Genomic DNA, 25071 nt, shown 5'->3' with positions numbered 1-25071 from the left:
CTTTGCGAGGGAGAATAAATCATTTATACCCCGCCCCATGGAAAAAGCATTCATCCACGGCAGTCAGTGAACTGTGAACCAGTGGTTCGGATCGACTAGTCAGTACCATGTTAGTAAAATATATGATAGAATTTCAGTTTGTTTTAATGTTATATTTACATAATGAGAGGTTTAAACATTCGGTAAGATAAATTCATTGTAGCATTATGATTCGGGGTATACAGGTTTTATTCGTCCCTCGTCAGGTTTTATCCCAACTATAACTATTTCTGATACTTTTCTAGTAAAATAAATCTGTTTGACTCCATTCAGAACTGAGATAGTTACATCAGAATATGTCTGAAAGATGCTAGCTGTTCATTTACATTTAGGAAAATATGACATTGCAGTTTGCCCCTTTATGGACATTAGTGTTAGGTACCCCTTTCCCATGAAACACCCAATGAAATCTTGTGGGTTCAGCACCACTTCCATTTTACTCAGTGTGGATAACAGTCTTTTGTAGTCAGTTTTAGATGGAAAAAACAACTCATAGTACCATATTATATCCTATAGTGCCAAATATGATTGCCAAAACAAACACCTTTATACCTGGTTCACAGATTGGGAAGACAATTGATGGAAGATGTCAATGTTTGACTTGTATTGATGTACAGTGGAGTTTGGTCTGGGTTGATATACTCTATCAATGTTTATCTTGTGTCAGGGTTTGATCTTGGTTCATATGAAGTGTCATTGTTTAACCTGTTTTGATCTACCAATGTAGCACAGTGATCATGGTCACCCATGTATATGCACAGTGGTCATGTTTGACCTAAGTCAATGTACAGTGGACATGTTTGACCTAAGTCAATGCACAGTGGACATGTTTGACCTAAGTCAATGCACAGTGGACATGTTTGACCTAAGTCAATGCACAGTGGACATGTTTGACCTAAGTCAATGCACAGTGGTCATGTTTGACCTAAGTCAATGCACAGTGGACATGTTTGACCTAAGTCAATGCACAGTGGTCATGTTTGACCTAAGTCAATGTACAGTGGTCATGTTTGACCTAAGTCAATGTACAGTGGTCATGTTTGATCTAAGTAAATGCCAGTGATAATGTTTGATCTAAGTAAATACACAGTGATAATGTTTGATCTAAGTAAATGCACATTGGTCATGTTTGACCTAAGTCAATGTACAGTGGTCATGTTTGACCTAAGTAAATGCACAGTGGTCATGTTTGACCTAAGTCAATGTACAGTGGTCATGTTTGATCTAAGTATATGCACAGTGATAATGTTTGACCTAAGTAAATGCACAATGATGTTTGATCTAAGTATATGCACAGTGGTCATGTTTGACCTAAGTCAATGTACAGTGGTAATGTTTGATCTAAGTATATGCACAGTTATAATGTTTGACCTAAGTAAATGCACAGTGGTTGTTTGACCTATGTCAATGTACAGTGTGGATGTTTCAGGCCAAAAAGATCATGGAGCACAATCGTAGATACCAGAGGAAGAGAGAAGAGAAAGAGCTGAAGGCACGCAAGGAGAAAATCCGCAAGGCCAGAGAGGAATACGAACAGCAGAAAAAGGTGCATTACTGAAACCATTTCCAGATCATAATTTTGTAACTAGATACATTTCAGTGTAACAGAAAACATGTGTACTGAGGATTCAGAATCAGAGGAAACTTCTTAAATCGTGAGAGAAGATTGATAAAACATGATTGATAAGCTATATCCTGTGATATGAAATGAGATCTGTGAAGGATATTATGTGATACATGATTGAGAGAATATATCATGTGATTTAAAGTGCGATCATATATGGAGTGATTTTTCCAGGGGTCCTTGCCATAACAGTAGGGGGTGGTGGGGTAGCCTAGTGGTTAAATTGCTCGCTCATCACGCCAAAGATCCAGGTTCGATTCCCCACATCAGTACAATATGTGAAGCCCATTTCTGGTGTCCCCGCTGTGATATTGCAAAAAGCGGCACAAAACTAAACTCACTCACTCATCCAAAACCATAGCATGGAAAGTTCCCTTGATTCCAGATCTGAAGCAGTTAACTTAAAAACATCTTCTTTAATACTGAACCCCAGGTTCAATTCTCCAAAGGCATATTGAGTATGAAGCTCATTTCTGATGTCCCCTGCTGTGATATTGCTGGAATAAAAGCAGCGTAAAACCATACTCACTCACTTTAATGTTAAACATGACATGATTTACCATGATTTGCAGTATATATAACATATGTGATATGCTTTTATATAGGACATGATTGATTAAGGCCCCTTTAATATCAAACACCACATTTAATCTTAAATGTCTGAAATCCAATCTTGTGACTTTCAGGAACAGAGCCAACAGAGTGGAGGGACCAGTGCAGAGGGATTTCCTGGAGGTTTCCCAGGTGGTTTCCCAGGTAACCATTTTGTAAACTAGAAACCATGTTCACTTCAAGGTGAACGTAACAAGGGAAAATTCATGAAGCAAATGACCGCCTCCTTGGTGTAGTGGTTAGAGCGTCCGCCCGGAGAGCGGAAGGTCGAGGGTTCGACCCCTGACCGCGTCATACCAAAAGACGTTAAAATATGGTACTTGTTGGTCCCTGCCTGGCTCTCGGCATTAATGGGTACAACAAGGTCTGGTCGGCTCAGAGTCAGTATAATGTGTCTGAGTGGGGTATTCATGCTTCACTGCGGCATGGTATCTCAGTTGGCTAGCACTATAAAACCAGCTTCAGTCTGGGCTAGTACAAGCAGCTTCACCTACACATACACACGCATGCACGTCGTCATATGAGTGAAATATTCTCCAGCTCGACGTTAAACCCAATTTCACCTCACCTCATGAAGCAAATAACATTTAAGAAAACACCTGTGTATGTGAGGGCAAGTGTCAAACTGCATCAGATTTTATCAACATTTTTCATATTGAGATGATTTACACAGATTGTGTTGTTTTGATGCACTTTTGTATCAATCTGAATAATGATGTCACATTGTCTTCAGTAACTCATGCTTGTCGTAAGAGGCGACTAGCTGGATCGGATGGTGAGACTCACTTGGTTGACACATGTCATCATATCCCAATTACGTAGGTCGATGCTCATGCTGTTGATCACTGGATTGTCTGGTCCGAACTCGATGATTTACAGACCGCCGCCCTATAGCTGGAATATTGCTGAGGGCGGCGCAAAACAACAAGTATTTGTGATACAAATATGCCAAAGGTATCTGTGGCATCGCTCCCATGCTCACTCACTCACTCACTCACTCACTCACTCACTCTCACTCTTGGTACAAACAAAAACTGACTTCTACCTTCACCTGATAATGGAGGCTCGCTGACTTTTCATTTGTTCAAAAGCAGAACAACAAACATTGATTAGAACATTCTTGAATGGTATAAAACAACGCAGTGTTTGAATCTGAATTTTCATTTGTTCAAAAAGCAGAACAACAAACATTGATTAGAACATTCTTGAATGGTCAGTGTTTGAATCTGAAATTGGTGCATGACAAATTATTCTATCACTGTGTGTCTGTTGCTGTGCAAATAAACATTTTTTTATTGTTTATCAATGAGATTGAATCATCAAATGATTCTGTGAAATTATTGTATATGAGTAAAACAGATTCTAGATGTTAATGTAGTGAATGAGTGAGTGAGTATGGTTTTACGCCACTTTTAGCAATATTCCAGCAATATCACGGCGGAAGGACACCAGAAATGGGCATCACATATTGTACCCATGTGAGGATTTTGAACCTGGGTCTTCGGCATGACGAGCGAACGCTTTAACCACTAGGCTACCCCACCAGCCTTGTTATTGTAGTGAATCTGTCATGAAACTAACTATAGTTTAGAGTTGTACAGATAATCAGGGAGGCATGAATGTTTCTTATTACTGACTGTACATTACAAACAAGTGTTCATTTTCTTTGTATGTACAGTGGTGGTTGGGTAACCTAGTGGTTAAGGCGTTTGCTTGTCGTTCTGAAGACCTAGGTTCGATTCCCCACAGGTACAATGTATGAAGCCCAAGTCTGGTGTACCCCTCATGATTTGCTGTAATATTACTAAAAGGGGCGTATAACTAAACTCACTCACTCATTGTGTGTACAATTCTAAGATTATCTACTACAGGTCATATTTTCTCATCCTGGCCAAACAGAAAGTGTTGTCCAGACAAGGAGACATAGTTTGTACACCAGACACTCTCATGTTTCAGGTGGTGGCGGCATGGCAGGCATGCCTGATCTCAACCAGCTGCTCAGTGACCCTGAACTGATGCAGGCTTTCCAGGTACACATGCATCCTTCCTTTGTTAATTCTCGTCTTGAGTTTCTGTGGCATGGTATAACTGTAACAATGGTAATATATACTGCAGGTGGGCATGGTATAACTGTAACAATGGTAATATATACTTCAGGTGGGCATGGTATAACTGTAACAATGGTAATATATACTTCAGGTGGGCATGGTATAACTGTAATGAAGGAAAACCAAGTTCTATGGATAGTCAACTTCTTTATTGCAATGAGTGCGACGTTTCGGTGTAGGTACTAACACTGTTATCAAGCAAGTGATACAAAGAGTTGTAACGTGGAGAATATATACATTGATGCATAGTGTGTATATATACAATTGACAAGGTTGTTATACATTGGATTAACTCTTTGTATCACTTGCTTGAAAACGGTGTTAGTACCTACATCAAAACGTACATTGCAATAAAGGAGTTGACTATCCATAGAACTTGGTTTTCCTTCATCTATACAACTTCTGAAATGCCTCTCAAACAAGTCATATAACTGTAATATTGGTAATATATACTGCAGGCCGGCATGGTATAACTGTAATATTGGTGATATATACAGGTCGGCATAGTATAAGTGTAACAATGGTAATGTGTACTGCAGACCTGCATGGTAAAACTGTAACATTGGTAATATATACTACGGCTGGCATAGTTTAACTGTAACAATGGTAATATATACTACAGGCTGGCATAGTTTAACTGTAACAATGGTAATATATACTGCAGGTCGGCATGGTATGATTGTAATTTGGTGATACAGTCAAATCCTGATGAGTCGAATCGCTGGGGACCAAGTAATAAATTCGACTTATCGATGTATTCGAGACATAAGTATGCCTATGAGGGTAGAAAAAAGATGATCCAGTCCTAATTTCTCCGCCTAAGCATTTGTTTATCTAATGATTTCCATATAACTAATAGGGACACCTTATCAGTTCCAGCCCGATTAGCACTAATCTGCCTTTTGAACTCACCCGTCAATGACGGAAAGGTGTGAGCCGCGCTGGTTTGTTAAAATTGGATCAGTTTGCTAAACCAATCAACTTCTCATTGACTGACTTCGGCTTATGTATACAAGATTGCTGTTGTTTGAATCTCATGGGACCAAATTTCCTTTTCGAGTCATCGTGTGTATTCATGAGACGAATTCGTGTAACCGGTATTCAAATGATGACAACTGTAACAGGGAATGGTCGGGACCGACAGGTACTTCGAGTTATGCATAATATTCGAGACACCGGCATTCGACTCATCGGGATTTGACTGTATATACTGCGGGCAGGCATGGTAAAACACTAATATTGGTAATATATACTGCAGGATGGCATAGTTTAACTGTAACAATGGTAATATTTACTGCAGGCCAACATAGTATAAGTGTAACAGTGGTAATGTATACTGCAGACCTGTATGGTATAACTGTAACATTGGTAATATATACTGCAGGCTGGCATAGTATAACTGTAATATTGGTGATATATACTGCAGGCTGGCATGGTATAACTGTAATAATGGTGATATATATACTGCAGGCTGGCATGGTATAACTGTAATATTGGTGATATATACTGCAGGCTGGCATGGTATAACTGTAATAATGGTGATATATATACTGCAGGCTGGCATGGTATAACTGTAATATTGGTGATATATATACTGCAGGCTGGCATGGTATAACTGTAATATTGGTGATATATACTGCAGGCTGGCATGGTATAACTGTAATATTGGTGATATATACTGCAGGCTGGCATGGTATAACTGTAATATTGGTGATATATACTGCAAGCCTGCATGGTATAATTGTAATATTGGTGATATATACTGCAGGCCTGCATGGTATAACTGTAATATGGGGGTGATATATACTGCAGGTCAGCATGGTATAACTGTAACAATGGTAATATATACTGGAGGTTGACATGGTTTACCTGTAATATTGGCAATATATACTGCAGGTTGGCATGGTATAACTGTAATATTGGTGATATATACTGCAAGCCTGCATGGTATAACTGTAATATTGGTGATATATACTGCAGGCCTGCATGGTATAACTGTAATAGGGCCCGTAAGTCTCGCGAGGCGCTACTTCCGCTACTAGATTTCCTGTGACAAGCGAATAGGCAAGAACCAGTTGTGGTGCCAAATTGCGCGACCGCCTAATATGACCTTACTAGACCGGACCAAGTGTACTACCTTGCTTGGCTGTCACAGCTGGTGACAGTCGTAATAATTGGATCATTTGGGGACGATACGATCGAAAAATTATTATTCCTTCAAGGATTATCGGTTCCTTACTGACAACCGACAACCATGAGTCAATTCGAAAACATATGAGTACCTTTCTTTAGCTATAATATATTTTTGACAACCAGTGCAGTTCTATCGCTAAACGTGTTTCTTTTCAGTATCGCGGACAGTGTTTGTCACAAAACATATTTCGGGAATCAATGACATGGTTAACGTAAAATGCATTTGAGTAATCTGTATTTATATTGAATTAATAAAACTATTAATTAATATACTGCTATTCATAAAACAGCCATGTGTTACCAACTTTATCAAGTTGATGTTCTATTCATATTTGGCCACATTGACTCTGTCATTTCCCTTTCAATTAAAGTATGTAATTTCAAATTAGAATATTTTGTTTGTTTAATTTGTTATTTATTTTCTAAATACATTTGTTATGCTGCAGCAATATTTTGTAACTATTCCAAATTAAAAACTATTTTTTACATATTCAATATATTTATATTTGTTAGGAACTATTTGAGATCAAATAGTTCCTAACAAATATCAATATTGATATGTAAAAAATAGTTTTTTAATTTGGAATAGTTACAAAATATTCAATAGAGACAATTGGCTTTATGCAATGTAAAATGCATGTGTATAAATACTTGAGGTACTAATATAAATAATTGTTTGTTGTTTTGCAAATGTGAAAGAAAATGCATTATAAAGTTTACTTTGGATAGATGACAGGGATCTGCATGTGTCAAATTGTTTCTTTGCCATGCTGTAAATATACTGATAATGATATATTGAATACAGGGATTGGGATGGAGACCTTCGACAATTTCAGGATTATTAGCCATTTTCCGAATTTAGAATGGGCCACTGCCCTTGTATCAATAGTAAACTTCAAAATTTTAATGGGGCATTTTTATTCTAATGTGCAAAATGGCCCCTGTCTTTCCCAATGCCTGGAATAAATAGCAGTTCTTGTAACATTATAATTTACAATTATTTCGGTTACTACTGTCAGATATTCAAAACAAAAATGTGAAAACCCTCAGCCATATGAATATTCATCATGAAACAATTATTTATCAAATTATGTAAACATTATTTTAGAGGTGATATATAAAAACTGGTTGTTGGACAATATTTATTACACTTTGTACTAGATGTCTTGGAGTGAGTGAACTATGTACTATGATCTAAAGTACATGAGTGTTACTTAGTTCTTGGTTATGCAGGGGTGAGGTTCTGCTATGCTGTAAGCAAAATATGAAGCAGCACACAGCACCTTCAAGTCACAATTGGCAAAAATGCAAGACCAAATACACTCAAAATATGGAGTAATCACTCAAAGACATTTCCTGTATTGTAAAATATACTGATCAATACATGGGGAAACTAAATGTGCATATATACTATGCCATGACTGTAGATTCTGCAGACACTGGCTGATAGCAGCATGAGTATGATTACTTGTCATGTAATATAGTGTTTTTCACCCATTTTTACTAACTTATATATTCCAAATATTCTGCCAATGAGGCCAAGGTTGGTAACTGGCATTCCATATTTTCCACTATACAGTTAGACCAATATGTTTTAAAATAATGGAAAAGAATAATGTGTACTGGTTATTGTGCTATGAACCAGTGTTGTAATCTTACAGCAAATAAAAACAAAGAATTTCATATTTCAACAAAATTCCATGTCATGTAGAATCACATGCCTATGCCATTGATTAAGTGTAACTTTTCATTGGTAAGTATGTTTTTATCCCCCTCAACGCGTTTTGCGGGAGGTACTAAAATGGACTCCGTCCGTGCGTCGCGTGCGTCCGTCCGTCCGTCCGTGCACTTTTGTCTTTTCCGGAGCAGAACTCTAAAACCGTTCACTATTTCTTCACCAAACTTGGCACATAGATAGATCTGGTGGTGTACTGGTGCCTTTTGGTAGTTTTGGAATTCTGAATAAAATATTTTTGGCGTTTCCATGGCAACAATTTCGACTGACTGAAATTGGTGGTAGTCCTATTTCCGGAGCAGAACTCTAAAACCGTTCACTATTTCTTCACCAAACTTGGCACACAGATAGACTTGGTAGATATATCAAACAGAACCTTAAGTGGTGCCTTTTGCTATTTGCAGATTTTTGGCATTTTTATTTTTCCCGGTTTCCATGGAAACGATTCGGACTTAGTCCCAAAAGTGAGGGGTGGGCTTCGTTTCCGGGGCATAACTCAAGAACCGTTCAATATTTTTCAACAAAACTTGGTAGATATATCAAACAGAACCTTAAGTGGTGCCTTTTGCTATTTGCAAATTTTTGGCATTTTTATTTTTCTTGGTTTCCATGGAAACATTTTGGACTTAGTCTCAAAAAGTAAGGATTGCTTTCGTTTCCGGAGCACAACTCAAAAACTGTATAATATTTTTCAACAAAACTTGGTAGATATATCAAACAGATCCTAAAGTTGTGCCTTTTGCTATTTGCAGATTTTTGGCATTTTTATTTTTCCCGGTTTCCATGGAAACGATTTGGACTTAGTCCCAAAAGTGAGGGGTGGGCTTCGTTTCCGGAGCACAACTCGAAAACTTCTCAATATCTTTCAGCAAAACTTGGCAGATATGTGAGGCAGATGCCAAAGTGGTGCCTTTTGCTATTTGGCATATTTATTTTTCCCGATTTTCATGGAAACGATTCGGACTTAATCCCCAAAGGGAGGGTGGGCTTCGTTTCCGGAGTATAAGTCAAGAACCGTTCAATATATTTCAACAAAACTTGGTAGATATATCAAACAGAACCTTAAGTGGTGCCTTTTGCTATTTGCAGATTTTTGGCATTTTTATTTTTCCCGGTTTCCATGGAAACGATTCGGACTTAGTCCCAAAAGGAGGGGTGGGTTTCGTTTCCGGAGCACAACTCGAAAACTTCTCAATATCTTTCAGCAAAACTTGGCAGATATGTGAGTCAGATCTTGAAGTGGTGCCTTTTGCTATTTGCAGATTTTTGTCATTTTTATTTTTCATGATTTCCATGGAAACGATTTGCACTTAGTCTAAAATCAAGCTGGACTTTAAGTAACTGTCAGATGATTTGTTCTTTCAAAGATGTGGGGGCCGGGGGGATATGTCATCTTCTGATGACTCTTGTTATATATATACACACCTAAATATTTGACATAATCATAACTCGTAGACATAATCATGAAGAGTATTTTGCCATTGCGGGGGATATTGATGACTTTGTCTTCTTGTTTTCATGGAAACTGGAGTTGTAGGGTAACCTAGTGGTTAAACTGTTGACACTTGTCACACTGAAGGCCCGGGTTTGATTCCCCACGTGTGCAAAGTGTGAAGCCCATTGCTGCTCTCCCCAGCATGATGTTGCTGGAATATTGCTAAAAGCGGTGTAAAACCCAACTCTCTCACTTGGAAACCTTTGCTATATACACTGAAAATCTAATCTCCTACATCCATCTTTGTATATTTACTGTCAAATCAATATCATGGCTAAAAGCAGAAATCTTCCAAACCATTCAATTTGTGCTTGCTTTATCCACACTTAAAAAACAATAAACAAGTTTTAGAACTATTCTGCAATTTTATTCCAAAGACATAATTACTCATAACATATCAAACATTCTTCGCATTTCCCAGATGCTAAACCTGAAAAAATACTGTAACAGTATCATCTGGAATACAAATATTCTTTCATGGTCACTCATCTAAATTCTCACTGAATTATCTGAGACTAGTGAGAGTCCCAAGATGTCACAAGACTTTCCACAACACCTTGCTGGTTACAAGCATTTCCTGTTCAAGCAAGTGTCCAAAGGATGGTGTGTAGGTCTTTAATATGTTTTATAACTGTATATACAACACTTCAATGACTTGCTGTTTCTTCATTTGCAATGTATATTGCTTGACCACCAGATGTTAAAAGAAATCTGAAGATCTGTTTCAGTTTGTGTTGCTCTTGATGTCAATGGTAATTGTGGTGATAAAGAAATCTATTCCTCCTTCTTTCTCCTCTTAAAGATGTGCATCTGTTCCAACTGAAAAGAATACATAACACACGTGAGACCAAGTATGATATACTTAATAAAATGTAAACAGTTCCTTACAATGTTGACATCAAGATATTATTGATATATTAAGCATGTGGATGTTATGTTTAACTGAACATGCTGTACCATAACCAAATGCTAAATGGGGTTGTAATAATATATTAATCAAGCTCATATTACAGAATACATTTGTGAGAGACACCTATTCTGAGATATTGGTGTCAATCAAAGTGTGGATATAATCATCATTATTAAATTATTATTTAATTCATTACATTTATTTTTTTAGAATTACACCTGGATTTTCATTGCACATTAAGTTATCTTCTGGATAATTCCAACTGCAAGATACTTTATTTATTAACACAGTTTTTTGGGTACACATGCATTATACCGGATACCTGCCTGCCATATTTTATTAGGTCCCCTCTCCGGGGGACAATAAAATCCCACTGTAAGATATCAAATGCAATCAAACGATTCACCAATCTGCACACATGTCAACTGAGCGTGCCATGCTTAAACAATACCAGCCTTTAAATGAAAACAAAGAAATCCATGTAACAAACTTACCTCGACTAATGAATGGGCCAGCCTGAAGACGACGCTGTGACAACTCTGCATCTGTTTGGCAAATATTCACGTGCTGTTCATGCAACATTGCCTTAGTGCTTTAGCAGTCCATAGTCTGTTACATGGCATAGGTTTCTGATTCACACAGCCAGTGTCGAGTATGATTATCCACGGCATATCCCATGTAACAGTGTTATCGCCATTGCCTAAAAACGTTGTTTGTCACCAGAAGTACTAAACAAAGTAATCTCTCTCGAAGTGCCGTGACCTACTTACGGGCCCTATAATGGTGATATATATACTGCAGGTTGGCATGGTATAACTGTAATATTGGGAATATATACTGCAGGATGGCATAGTTTAACTGTAACAATGGTAATATTTACTGCAGGCCAACATAGTATAAGTGTAACAATGGTAATGTATACTGCAGACCTGTATGGTATAACTGTAACATTGGTAATATATACTGCAGGCTGGCATGGTATAACTGTAATATTGGTGATATATACTGCAAGCCTGCATGGTATAACTGTAATATTGGTGATATCACACCATACATGCTATTACTGTAATGGAGAGGACAAAATAGTGGTAACAGTACAACATGCTAAAACTGTAGTTTCAATTGTCCCCTGTGATAGAGACAATTACTGAAGTATCTTTGCTCACATTCTTAACTTTGTATATCTACAGGACCCTGAGGTTGTCCAAGCATTCCAAGATGTTGCCGCTAACCCAGCCAATGTCTCCAAGTATCAGAACAACCCCAAAGTGCAGGCTGTCATCAACAAGATGGCTTCCAGGTTTGGCAGCGGTGGCAGCGGCGGTGGTGGCGGCGGTGGCGGCGGCGGTGGTGATGGCAGCAGTGGTGAAGCAGGAGGTCCAGGAGGACCAGGAGGACCAGGCGGAGGGTTTCCAGGCGGATTTCCAGGGGGATTCCCTGGCCCAAATATGGTAGGGAGACTTTACGATCATATTCCTTATTAGTTTTTCAAAGATCTCTCTTGACAATTGTGTTTCAGTTACTTTTGAATGCAGTTTTCCTTTTGAACGGTCCTTTCAGAACATTTCTACTTTGTTAAGTGACTCTCATCTGGAGATTCAAATGCAATCCACAACACAACTTTAAAAAAGTCAACTGAATTATAAATATTATTGAATTGTTTAATTCACTTCTAAGTTATTTATATATAAATAGTTTTAAACAATCTAATATTAATGTTTGTTTTACAATAATTATATATTGTGTTTTTTTTCTTATTTCAGTCTTAAACGCTCAAAGAACACAGTCCATGGGCACCACCATTATTGGAGACTGTTAATGACAATGGGCAATCAGCAGATTTTATACAGTTTCTTAATGATGTTTACAAGGAGCTTCCTTAATAGTAATTATGAATATTTTAAAGATAAGTTTCGACCTCGCATTTTGATTTGTTATTGATATTATGTTTTTGAAAAATGTCCAAAATATTAACTTTTCAGCTGATTTGGTTCATTTGTCCTTTTGTCTTAAAAATAGTTGATGTTGAATTTATGCATGAACAACAATGATGCATTTGATGGCTGCAATTTTACTATATTCGTCTGTCCATGTCACTCAATGAGTATGCAACAGTATTTTCAGTAAAACTGTTTATTGTAATTCCACATTTCCTATGAAAGAAAGAATTCATGAAGAAAAATAAAAAATTTGGTGTTAGAAGTTCATTCTCACATACAATTGGAGTAAAAATGAATCAAATTTGCATTGTTTAAAGAGAACACTCTGTACTATTCAAAAAAAAGGTTAAGGACCATCCTGTTTGTAAAGTATCTTTACAAGTAATATGAAAAAATTGACTGGTCCATAACTTTGTTTTGATTCAGTATATTTGTTATGTTAATGTCATTGCTGCTGTTTTAGATACTTGTACATAGCTTGTATCTTGATGGTTGTCATGTAGCATGGTTCTTTAAAAAACTGAAAATTTCTTTTCTTTCTTTAAAAAACATGTAATGATTTGTTTTCAAACCAGACTGTTTCTTCCTTGCAAATAGATGTTTATTTTAGGTTTGTTATTTTGATATAATTTGAATGAAGACATACCATGCCACTTACAGATTTGTCAAATGTTCATTAATCATATTGTCTGTTGTCTGTATTGTTGAAATAATTAAATGAGTCAGTTTGTATTGTATCAAATAATTGTCACAATTTCAAACCGGTCAAGCTCAACATAATTTATCCATGTAGATCTTGTTTAATTAGTGACTCTAGATTTTGTTCTAAATATACTACTAAAATATAGTGAGTTCACCATATGCTTTCATTTTGCTACTGTACGCCACTTTATATGAAGGTATTCTGTAGCAGATGTATCACATTCAAGTTGTATATATATATCCCAATATATTTCCTAGAAATGTGGTGTATTACTGTGTAGCTGTTGGTTGTATTAGAGTTTCCTTGTTAGACTTGCATCTATGATGTTCAGTAGTTCACTATTCAACGTTTGTAATAAAATAAACAAAATCCTTGAAGTCACTTGTTTTCATGTCCGTTCATGTTTTTGCAATCCATTCTGGGATATTTAAACATGTTGTTCACACATAATGACATGCATGCAGGTGTGTGTGTGGCTGATAATACTTGTCTGGCAGTTTAAACATGGATACAGACGATTTGGTCTCTGAACCAACCAGACCCAACATGGGGTACCACAGTTAACATCTGTCAGAGTGATAACAGTGTAAGAATCTACACCTAAACGTCACTTCATGCAATAAACAAGAAGTTGTTATCCATAAAGTTGTATGCTTCATTATAGAAAGACCAAACATTTACTTGACTGACTGACTGACTGAGTTTAGTTTTACGCCGCTTTTAGCAATATTCCAGCAATATCACGGCGGGGGACACCAGAAAATTGGCTTAACACATTGTGCCCATGTGGGGAATCGAACCCGGGTCTTCGGCGTGACGAGCCAACGCTTTAACCACTAGGCTACCCCACCGCCCCACTTGACAGTCTGCATAACAGATTATAGTTTCTCAAAAACAGCACAGTGTTGAAGATGCCTAAAACTGTCGTATCTACGTTGACATTTCAATGTTAGTTCATTACCACTCTCATTAACAAATCTTACTAATTGTCAGTGTATGAAATAAGACAAAACCCAGCCAGACATCACGGCTGGTAACTTCAAAAGGTCTAACTAATGTGTAATGTCTAAATGTAACACTCAATTTGAAAAATAGATTTTAAGATATGGTGAATTTATTCAGATGTATGGAACATGTTATCTAAAACGTTTACCAGGCCATGGAGACCGTACATCAGAAATCTAGCCCGTCTCAGCAGTCGGATGGGCTTTATTTCATACACTGTCATTGTATACATTTTTCAATTACAGCAACTATAGCATATTAGATTGTTCCAGTACAATTCAGCAATGAACAACAAACATGATACATACAGGTACTTTTTACCTTTATTTCAATAAAAATACAATCTCATATTTTACAATTGCTCAATAAATCTGTACAGATCTTTTCTTCAAAAATTATTTGAAGACCCCGTAGGACAAAGTTATCAACATTACAGAGCTTACCACACTCATGACTCCATGCATCTCAGCACACTGCACCAACAATCCATGTCCTTCTCGATCAGAGTTAACTGCCCTTAGATCTTCCTGCTGACTTCAGGTGGGGCTGACATCAGACACTGTGTGACCATTACATATTTTGACCCACCATGTCATATCTGAATTTATATTTCTTGCATCACATTTCATCACTGCAAAGTCAGCGTTAAATCTTTGGGCCAAAGTCCAACATTACCAAACATTGCCAAACATAATGTTTGTTGTGAAAGCTAGCTGCTTTCTGGACAGAATTTGCAAACTGAGTGTTTTTGTTTGATGTAACTTCTAACTCTAACTCCCAGCCCTCACAACTCCCATTCAAAGCACCCTACTTTCAGAAGGATCACAACGCTCACGTCTGCTATTAGAGTCTACAGCGGCCATGACACTTCTCTCCAGGTGATTTGAGCTTGGACCATACTCATGACAATGAAATGAAATCAACTGCTGTGTTCAGTAGTCTATACAATCAACATGTGCTAACATAATTCCTTACTTTCCAATTAAAATAACTGGGATTCTTTTCTGTGGCATTCATCAGAGCATATGACATAATGTCAAGTCCAGAGATATATTTGTTCACAAAAACTTAGCTCGAGTACACAAATGACCACAAAGCTGACAAACTGTCAACTCGTCGTGATGAAAATGAAATGATGATCACTCCATCATTCACTAGCACCATTCCAAAGCTGATATGTTATGGATTTAAACAGATGAAGGACAAGAACCAACTAATCAAACTCAATTCCATACTGATAAAATGCTCCTGAGCTCATCACTATGTTCAGAGACACTCATGTCATGGCCTATCACACATTCATAAGTTAGCACTAAAATGCAATTGGATTTCCAAGATAACTCCCGGCACCCAATATAAGTGACCTATGCATAGGCCAGGACTAGCTCTGTAATACTTGATGATTGACCTTGACCCCGGGTCAAATGCTGTGTCAATAACAAAACACTCCATGACCTTCAACTTGACCTTCAAATAGAGCTTTCAATTTGACAAGAAAAGGGTTTATCACAATGATATAAGTGATCTAAACCAAAGCTACTTATAAAAAATTGATTTAGAAGTGAAAGGGTTAACTCTGTAAATCTTGGCACCGTAGGTCTGTTCACTGATGTAACATCAAATTGATCAACACGCTAGCAAATGAAGAGATGTCTTATTGCTCCATTCCTGAGAAGTACTTGTGCAATTTCTTCACTCATGAATGACCTACTCTTAATGATGGATCCATCATGAAACTGAATGGCACATAGTGCCACCATGCCACGTATGATATATGTACTTTTACAGTCTTGGCCAAGACTTAACAGAAAATAGGTTCTGATTGTCACCCCAAAACAATGAAATCATTGATCACAAGAAAATGAAAGTATTGACAGAAATATTACGTTGGGTACGGAGAATTTTGACAGATCAGTAAGGAGCATCTACATACAGCAGTCAAATACAGTCTACTGTTTGCCCTATTCAAATTAAGACATGCTGGTTCTGCTGAACATCATGCTCCACAGAGACTGAGCAAAATGTAAAATATCCCATATCGGGGCACTGTTGCTTTCCTGAACAGCCCTAACTCAGTATACCATAATTGGGATAATCAGGCATGATGGCTACATATCTTCTGACAGGACTGAACACATTACAGTCCTAAGCGAGGTCAGTAATGTCCCAACAAACCCTGCCAAATGATGATGCATCCTTGTTACGGTGTCCATGGTAACCCATGGGGATGCCCCCTTCCCCAGTGCCCACGATACCTGAGGTTACATACGCAGTATCAGGGCTCTTCAAAAGTACTCCCCAGCACCCCTAGTGCCTTAGATTACTTATCCTTCTTCAGGGCCCAGCAGCATAACTTAATGGCCCTAATTAGGAATATTGTCACTCTGCCCAAACCAAGCTTCTGCAGTACAGGTTTGGATAGCAACTATTCAAACAAATCAAATACACACTGGAATTCAGAATACAGACTACAGAAAATTACTGGAATTACAGAAAAAAGGCTATCTGGCTATGAAATAGTCAATAAACTCAACCAATACGATCACTTTACGGGGAGAAAAAAATACCATTTGAAATAATTATAGAACTATCATCAAAATCAGCACTATAATCATTAAATGTGAAGAGTTCATGTCATGTTTCATTGAATAATCTGCACAAACAACAACTGCAACTATGGAGAGATGGTATTTATAGTATCAACTCTAATGTATCCCAAAGGGAACTGCAACAACATCGTTTCCTGTTAAAATCAATGAATGACTGCCATTTTAAAATGTGACTACTAAAATTGAAATGAAATACTGATAGCTGCAATGTAAAATATAAGTTCATGATTTTGATGTAGTCTGTTATAGTAATGAAAGCATGATTTACCTTTAGAAATGAACGACACCATGATAAGCTCTGTCACTGAAATGCTATCAGACACATTTAACATTTCATTGGCAACTTGTGGTTCTATAGCCACAGACACGACAAAACATTTCATACGACAGTACGCACTACACTTCATCCTAATTATTACAAACCCTTTAAATACTTTCCAAGAAATAATTCATATGTTTTGATATCGTTTCCACAAAATTCATTGCATTTGGAACCATTTCTCTCTAAATTTGAAAAATAATAATCAGAATTTTCTTTCGAAATTGATTAGACACAAAAAATCTACACTGACTTAGAACAATTCGCACCACATTCCCAAACCATCTGTTCATTTGATACGACAGCTGTCTGTGAAACCACTTTCAAAAATACCAATAAAAAAATCAAGATCATTTGAAACATTAGAATTTGACAAAATAATTCACAAATGGGCAATTGAAAAATCTGTTCAAAATATAAGAATCTGACTTCGAAGAAAAATTCAACGTTCCACAATCCATAGGAAAAACAGCCACAACAATAATCACATGTCCTACAGAGAATGGGTATAACTTGAGTGAAAGTGGGCCCGAATGCAAGTCAAGGTATTACATAGTTGTGACACAAGTGTACATCTATATACAGTGTGTATGCATGTTAACCCTTTAATCCCCACGGCCTTCCTTTACCAATATTCCAATTTCCTGTATCATTAAAAAATCTAACGATAGTAGACAACAAAATTTATATTGAGATATTTTTGTTGTAGACCTACCTGTTTCCTCTAAATGAAGTCAATTCAGACATGGTAAGACTGTTACTCAGTTACTCAAAGCCCTCCTCACAACTGAGCCTTATCACGCATGATGTGCACATCTACAATCTTCAGAAACCCATACCAATGACACTGCATTCTGATAACAGGATTATCGCTAGTGTGTGATAATAGTTTTATACACCTTAAGGCCATGTCAGTGGGGTTAATACAACAAGAAATATCCCCATCAGATCTACCTAGTGATAAAGCTAGCCAGTCCAATTCACCCTGTACCCTTAGCTTCCTGGAATGTTGTCACCAGTCAACGTCCTGATATTGGTATTGTAATAATTATACACCTCCCAACAATGGTCAAGTTTTCTAACACATACGAAATAAAAAATAAGAAACTTCACCAAACAGAAGTTAGACCTCTTACCAGTAGATTGAGAGAGAGTTCTGTATGTCCTTGACCACAAGCTGGACAGAAGGCTGTTGAGTGCATGGACGGCAAACAGCACGAAAATCAAATACAAGGAAAATACCAAAGATGAAAACTGAGCAGCAGAAGTGTACTGAAAGACCTCAAATCATTCTTGAAAGGAAGAGTCCTGTAACAGTGAGTGAGTGAGTTGGATTTTACGCCACTTTTAACAATATTCCAGCAATATCACGGCAGGGGAACACCAGAAATGGGCTTCACACATTGTACCCATGTTGGTGTGACGAGCGAACGCTTTAACCACTAGGCTACCCCACCGCCCTGTCCTGTAACAGACCTCCATATTGTATGTAGTGTGTACCAGTGGATTAGGCCACAGATAAACCAATGTTCATTTATACAGAATGGATAGACCTTTCTTCAATAACTTAAACAAGTAATACAGGATCTCACAATCAGAATATTTTCATTAAATAATGAGACAGAAAGGAGAATCCTAAACAGGAATCAATGCTAAACAAAGTTGATCACAGCTTGAGATTTTCCCTGACAAAATTGATGAAAATACTAATAATTGTTGGATCATGATTTTCTTGACAAAACCTACAAAAATACTTCTATGTTTCTAAAATTTGCTATGGAGGATGGATCAAATTACAGAATTTCTTTTGTAATATTACACTTGTTGAAAAACTCTAACAACTGAATTTACAATATCATGTCTGTACGAGATCAAGTTACATATAAGCACACAGTTTTAATATTCACCGTCACAAAACAATGTTCCCTTAAGTATGCTTAGCCATTAGTTGTCAGCAAAATAGAAAGTAACCTAAAATTCATAATTCAACATCACTGAACAAAGACCACTGATGGCAAAACACCAAACACGAATATTAAATTACCCATTTGCCAGCTCAAACTTTCCAAAGTTTATCACCAGTGTGGAAACCAGAATTTTTTAAACCAATTACTTTTTGAAAGAGTGAACAAAACATTATAAAGGCCATCGACCACTGAACTATGACCGCCCCTGATAGAGAAGACACAAATCAGTGACTAGAACAAGCTGCACACAGACCCATTTGAACTGAGAATTGTAAAACAGATTGAACTGATGAAATGAACTCCACATAAGTTCCTATTACCATAACCTCAGCAATAATCAACAAGTTCACATTCAATCATCAAACTGCATTCTCAGAATCGCTATAAACATTACAAGACTCCAATGTTCCACCCTGGTTTACCCTGACAGAATATCTTCCTAAAATCATTTTTTTGCACCATCGACCAATTCTTATTTCAATTTGAAACAATGTTGAGACTCTTCTTCAAAAATTTAAAACTTTTTGTGACTATGTTTTTAATAGCATACTCCCGTTGTTTAAATAGTCTTAGACCTTGTCCATTCACTATTGTCATGGCCAAATTGGATGGACGCCCCATGAAGTATGGTAAACACATCTGACATATGAAGTACTTTTTATATATACAACGATTATGTACATGAAATGTTCATCGATGTGATATATGAGTCTATTCACATATTAATGTGGCAGTTTCATCCAACAAGAAGACTCTACATTTCATTTTATCCATCAGTTTTGGGGGCAAGATTCTTTTCATATCTGCAGCCACCAGCACAGGATAAATATACAGTTACATTTTAAATCATTTAAAAAATGATCATTGTATAAATACAGTATTGCCAGGCAGCCAATCTGTTGTCCTACATTATACACATTCATGATGTACAATGACAATTGATATATAAACAGAGATAAGCCCTTATCTTGAAGGAAAACATGCTTTCTGTATAAAGAAAAATCGCTTTCTTCTGAAATCAGAAAGCAATACAATAGACATATTCTTCAATACTTGGTGAGATCTCTCCACAAACAAATATGACTGAATTGATATAGTCTGACTAAAACGCAGCACTCTTCCTTTGTTCGAGTGTGCTGCCTCAGGAATGGCGTTTGGCTGCATTCACAGGATTCCCCCTTGCTATGAGAATGGGGACGGTTGGTGTCCGGCATTCAACAGCTCAGAGAAAGCACTCTCAAAACATCTTTTGATTTCAGCGTAGGACACGACAAGGATGCTCTGTTCGTCTCTCGACATCAAGCAAATCTTCTCTGGGACACCTGCATCAACCTGTAACACAATGTGTGGGAGAGGATGATGACCAGTGGTAAAGTGAGGTAAACGCCACATCTAACAGTATTAAATGTAAGATTGGTGATGAAGGTAAGTCCAAAATTATGCAGGTCTTAAAATATTTACCAATGTAGTGAAGCCCATGAGCATGTACAGGAGAGGTGAAAAGGGTTTGTGTGCGTGTGTGCTTGTGTGCTTGCTTGCAGTAGTCAAGCCTAATGCTAGTTTAAATAGTACTAGTCCAATGAGATACCAAGGTTCAGTTTAATATTGTACTCCACTTAGACACAGTATACTGACTCTGTGTCAACCAGTTCTTACTTTATCGGATATGACACCAACAAACTTTGACCTGTGTTGGAAATTAAGTGTTTCTTAGACTCCTTTGTTAGCCCAATTATTTGAATGTAAGGAGCAATATAACCTTTACTAATAACATTAGGTTTGTGATAAGTAACCATGGATTTACCAAACTCGATGACTAGATGTTGGTAAATATGGGATATGAAATATTGTGGTATATTCATCCGAAGTAATCCAGGGCCCTGTTTCACAAAGCGATCGTAGCGCTAAGGTGATCATAACTCCCATACTTTAGCATAGACTTAAGACAGTCGTAGCACTACGATAGCTTTGTGAAATGGGGCCCTGGACTTATCACATGAAAATGACATTCCTTAAGTGAAGTAATGTCTATAGCAGCATAGCACATGGAAGTAATCCCATACAGCAAGCCATTATCTTCACTTACTTTATTGACACACTGAATGACATGAGCAAGATCAATCCATGGTGCACCACTCTCATCCACTTGGTGGAACAAGTAATCACGAAACAGCTTCAAGATGTAGCGATCTCCAGTTTCTGACCAGCTTGGATCCATGTTGAACCTGGGTGGTTCAGACCAATTGCAGTGTGTGAGAGCAAGAATACTATTGACACAAACACTTTACATGCAATGCTTCTTAAATATTGTTATGTAATTATAACACTTCTCTATTTGAAATTATGAGAACATTCTTTATAGCATTTTATGTTTTATCACAGAAATGCACACATCACTCAACAACAGTACTAGATAAGTACTTACTCAGGTCTCTCGTTAATTGCACCAAGTTTCACCAGCAGACGGAATAGGCGGCCATTTTCTACTTCCTACAAAAACAATAGAGAACTGTAAGCATGTATACTTTTAAATAATAAATACCAAGGGAATGAGGCAATATTGGAATAAATACTGGACAAAGGACACTTTCCACACATTTATTGGAATAATTACTGGACAAGGGACACTTTCCACACATTTATTGGAATAATTACTGGACAAAGGACTCTTTTTCACACATGTATTTACCTTGGCCAACTCATTCTCCAACACATCTGTTCGAAGTTGAGCAGCATCAAGCTGAGTAAAGAATCGGGCTCCAATCATTGGCATCACGTCATTGATACTTCTTGGTCTATTCTGATTGGTCAGAAGATACCTGAAGAACACAATCCACAATCTAACTAACAAGGGTTTACAACGGATTGTGCAGTGCTAATGGGGTTAATACTACATGCTCAAACAAATTAGGACCATGCGTTTACCAGGTGAGTGTTATGACTTCGGCATAATTAGTACTATTACAATAGTTCTGAGGAGTATCAAGAGTCTAGCATGGTAATATTTTAGCTATAAATATTTCAACTAGCAAAATTGGAAATTTTAATATAAATTGTATATTTATATACTTATCCTATCTCACGACTTGCACCTCTCTCTCTTGCTTCGACTTTTAGTGGAACGACTGTAAACTTTTCCCATAGGCCTACTTGTCCATTCGCCCGTGCACTCCATGCTGCTCTCCTTAATTAGCTTCCTAGTTCCTAATAAAGCTTGCAGCATGCTCCACTAATTGCCTACGTGACTACCTTGAATGATCATTCTCATCTTGGAGCCAACGTTGTAATCTGAGTCGTGGGGAGGCTGGGCGGGCATCCATCGCGTGAGATAGGATAAGTATATAAATATACAATTTATATTAAAATTTCCAAATTTTTAAACTTATCCTATCTCACGACTTGCACTCATCCCACGGTTGCACGGCGGGCCGCAGATTACCCTTTTGTCTGGACAGTGCAAACAGCTGGTATTGGAGCTGTGTGGACTGATGACAACCGTAGATAGTGATGTACAAGGGAGGCCTGTTACGCATGCACGCAACTCCTATGCTTGTAGTGGGTTTCCGGAACCCCTTGGCTTACTAAGCACAACGACTCCCAGGGAGATGGGTGCTCCCGAGCAATGTGGAGTTCGGCCGCAACCTTGTACAAGACAAGGGACGCAACTCGGCAAGTAAGCCTCGCCTCGCCACGATTTGCAAGGTATCCCCGTAATTAAAGTCTTGTGACTAGAATCGGTCCAGCCCCTGCTTCAAGAAGGCCCCTCAAACACCGACCGAGGCGGGTGAAAGAGAAACACAACTCGGCATCTCCAAGGGTTCAGTTCCGGGCAGCATCAAATCGACCCTTTGCCTAAGCTTAGTCAAAGGATGAGCCTGGCAACTTTGGAGGCAGAACGCAACGAAATCCACTGGAATTCGGGAGTGTCACATTTCACTGACGTAACTGCTCCTTGGAGTAGAGGTCAGTAAGCATGAATGTCGAACACCTCTGCATCGTCATACTGATTGTGCCTCAGGTCCATAGGGCCAAACTAGGTGGCCGTATTCCGATGCCTTGGTATGGAGGCCAAGTGAAGTAAACTCATATAATGAGAACAAAGGGTTGAGATCCAGTTCAACTTTTATTCAGTATATACAAGGAAGTAGTAACGCGAATGCGGAACCGTCCTTCATCTGCGTTGTTGGGCCGATGTAAGCTGCTGAGCCAGTACAAGAGGTCCAAACTGGTGTAGTCCCTGGACATCCGTGACAGACAGGTCCCGCAGGTCATGTGAAGAGAAGACTGTATCAGAACGCCAGAAGCAACCTTCTATGAGAGTGGTCAAGGAGCAGTTGCTATGGAGGGCCATCATCGAGGCTAGTGCACGAGCCTCATGAAGATTGGAAGCGGCTGGAGGAGGCAACGCTGCAAAGGTGTAGGCTCGCAGGATCATGGCACGCATCCAGAAGGCCAATGTGGTCCGGAAACCTCAGTTCTTGAAGCGGTCGACAAGGGTATGAAGAGGCGCTTCCGTAGCCGTCGACGATCCTTGTAGAGCCCTAGGTGATCTGGATCGAACAGGTGATCTGGTTTGCAGTTGCGATCTGGCTTGATTTGGTGATCTGGTGATCTGGTGATCTGGATCGGTTTGGTGATCTACTTCGATGTTGTGATCTGGATCGGTTAGGGGACCTAGATCGGTCCGGTGATATGATTCGAGGTTGTCACCTGGATCCATTCGGTGATCTGGATCGGTCTGGTGATCTACTTCGATGTTGTGATCTGGATCGGTTAGGTGACCTAGATCGGTCCGGTGATCTGATTCGAGGTTGTGATCTGGATCCATTCGGTCTGGTGATCTACTTCGATGTTGTGATCTGGATCCGTTAGGTGACCTAGATCGGTCCGGTGATCTGATTCGAGGTTGTGACCTGGATCCATTCGGTGATCTGTATCGGTTTGGTGATCTACTTCGATGTTGTGATCTGGATCGGTTAGGAGACCTAGATCGGTCCGGTGATCTGATTCGAGGTTGTGACCTGGATCCATTCGGTGATCTGGATCGGTTTGGTGATCTACTTCGATGTTGTGATCTGGATCGGTTAGGTGACCTAGATCGGTCCGGTGATCTGATTCGAGGTTGTGATCTGGATCCATTCGGTGATCTGGATCGGTCTGGTGATCTACTTCGATGTTGTGATCTGGATCGGTTAGGTGACCTAGATCGGTCCGGTGATCTGATTCGAGGTTGTGATCTGGATCGGTCTGGTGATCTACTTCAATGTTGTGATCTGGATCAGTTAGGTGACCTAGATCGGTCCGGTGATCTGATTCGAAGTTGTGATCTGGATCCATTTGGTGATCTGGATCGATTAGATGATCTGGATCGGTCCGATGATCTACTTCGATGTAGTGATCTGGATCGGTCTGGTGAGCTGGATCGGCTAGGTGATCTGGTAGGGCTGCACAATATAACCGGTTTACCGGTATTTACCGATTCCGACATGAAAACGATACGTATTGCAATACGCTGATCGAAAACCGGTATTTTGACATGCATTCGGAAAACGTCGTAACACTCGGAAATCTTCGGATATTTCCTTGTTTCATTTGTGCCAAATATTATTCACATTTTTATTTTATCATGATTAAAATTTGTTATTAAAGCTTAATCAAGCATAGTGATTTTGTTGTGTTTTTGCTCTATAAATCAAGCAGTAACTCGATTATAAGTAGTTTTTTGTTTAAAAATACTTCATGCAATATATTGCAATGCATATCGCAATACATGCTTTCGCATCGCAATATGAATATTCTCTGCAATACCCAC

The 25071-nt window shown here is 38.3% G+C and overlaps 2 protein-coding genes across 5 annotated transcripts in view; one reads left to right on the top strand and one right to left on the bottom strand.

The window, feature by feature from the left end:
• LOC124278659 (hsc70-interacting protein-like) overlaps positions 1 to 13740 on the top strand; it is a 73067-nt gene extending 59327 nt beyond the window's left edge. For 2 of the 4 annotated variants that reach the window (XM_046714464.1, XM_046714528.1), the window contains exons 9-13: positions 1469 to 1585; positions 2350 to 2419; positions 4232 to 4305; positions 11907 to 12167; positions 12480 to 13740. In XM_046714464.1, the coding sequence (XP_046570420.1) occupies positions 1469 to 1585; positions 2350 to 2419; positions 4232 to 4305; positions 11907 to 12167; positions 12480 to 12485 (528 nt within the window). In that variant the 3' untranslated portion in view covers positions 12486 to 13740. The remainder of the gene's footprint in view (positions 1 to 1468; positions 1586 to 2349; positions 2420 to 4231; positions 4306 to 11906; positions 12168 to 12479) is intronic. The other 2 variants (XM_046714665.1, XM_046714596.1) reach the window with 2 other exon arrangements.
• Positions 13741 to 14669: 929 nt separating this feature from the next.
• Positions 14670 to 25071, bottom strand: part of LOC124278499 (PAN2-PAN3 deadenylation complex subunit pan3-like) — a 44770-nt gene continuing 34368 nt past the window's right edge. Inside the window, 4 exon segments of the mRNA XM_046714243.1 lie at positions 14670 to 20591; positions 21346 to 21484; positions 21685 to 21749; positions 21949 to 22078. Of these exon segments, the coding sequence (XP_046570199.1) occupies positions 20442 to 20591; positions 21346 to 21484; positions 21685 to 21749; positions 21949 to 22078 (484 nt within the window). The 3' untranslated portion in view covers positions 14670 to 20441.

This window comes from Haliotis rubra, unplaced genomic scaffold (assembly GCF_003918875.1).
Source record: "Haliotis rubra isolate DU_JTF1 unplaced genomic scaffold, ASM391887v1 Scf1, whole genome shotgun sequence".
NCBI classification, from domain to species: Eukaryota; Metazoa; Mollusca; class Gastropoda; order Lepetellida; family Haliotidae; genus Haliotis; species Haliotis rubra.
The sequence above is the reverse complement of the archived record's forward strand: the minus strand, read 5'-3'. Positions and strand labels throughout refer to the sequence as shown.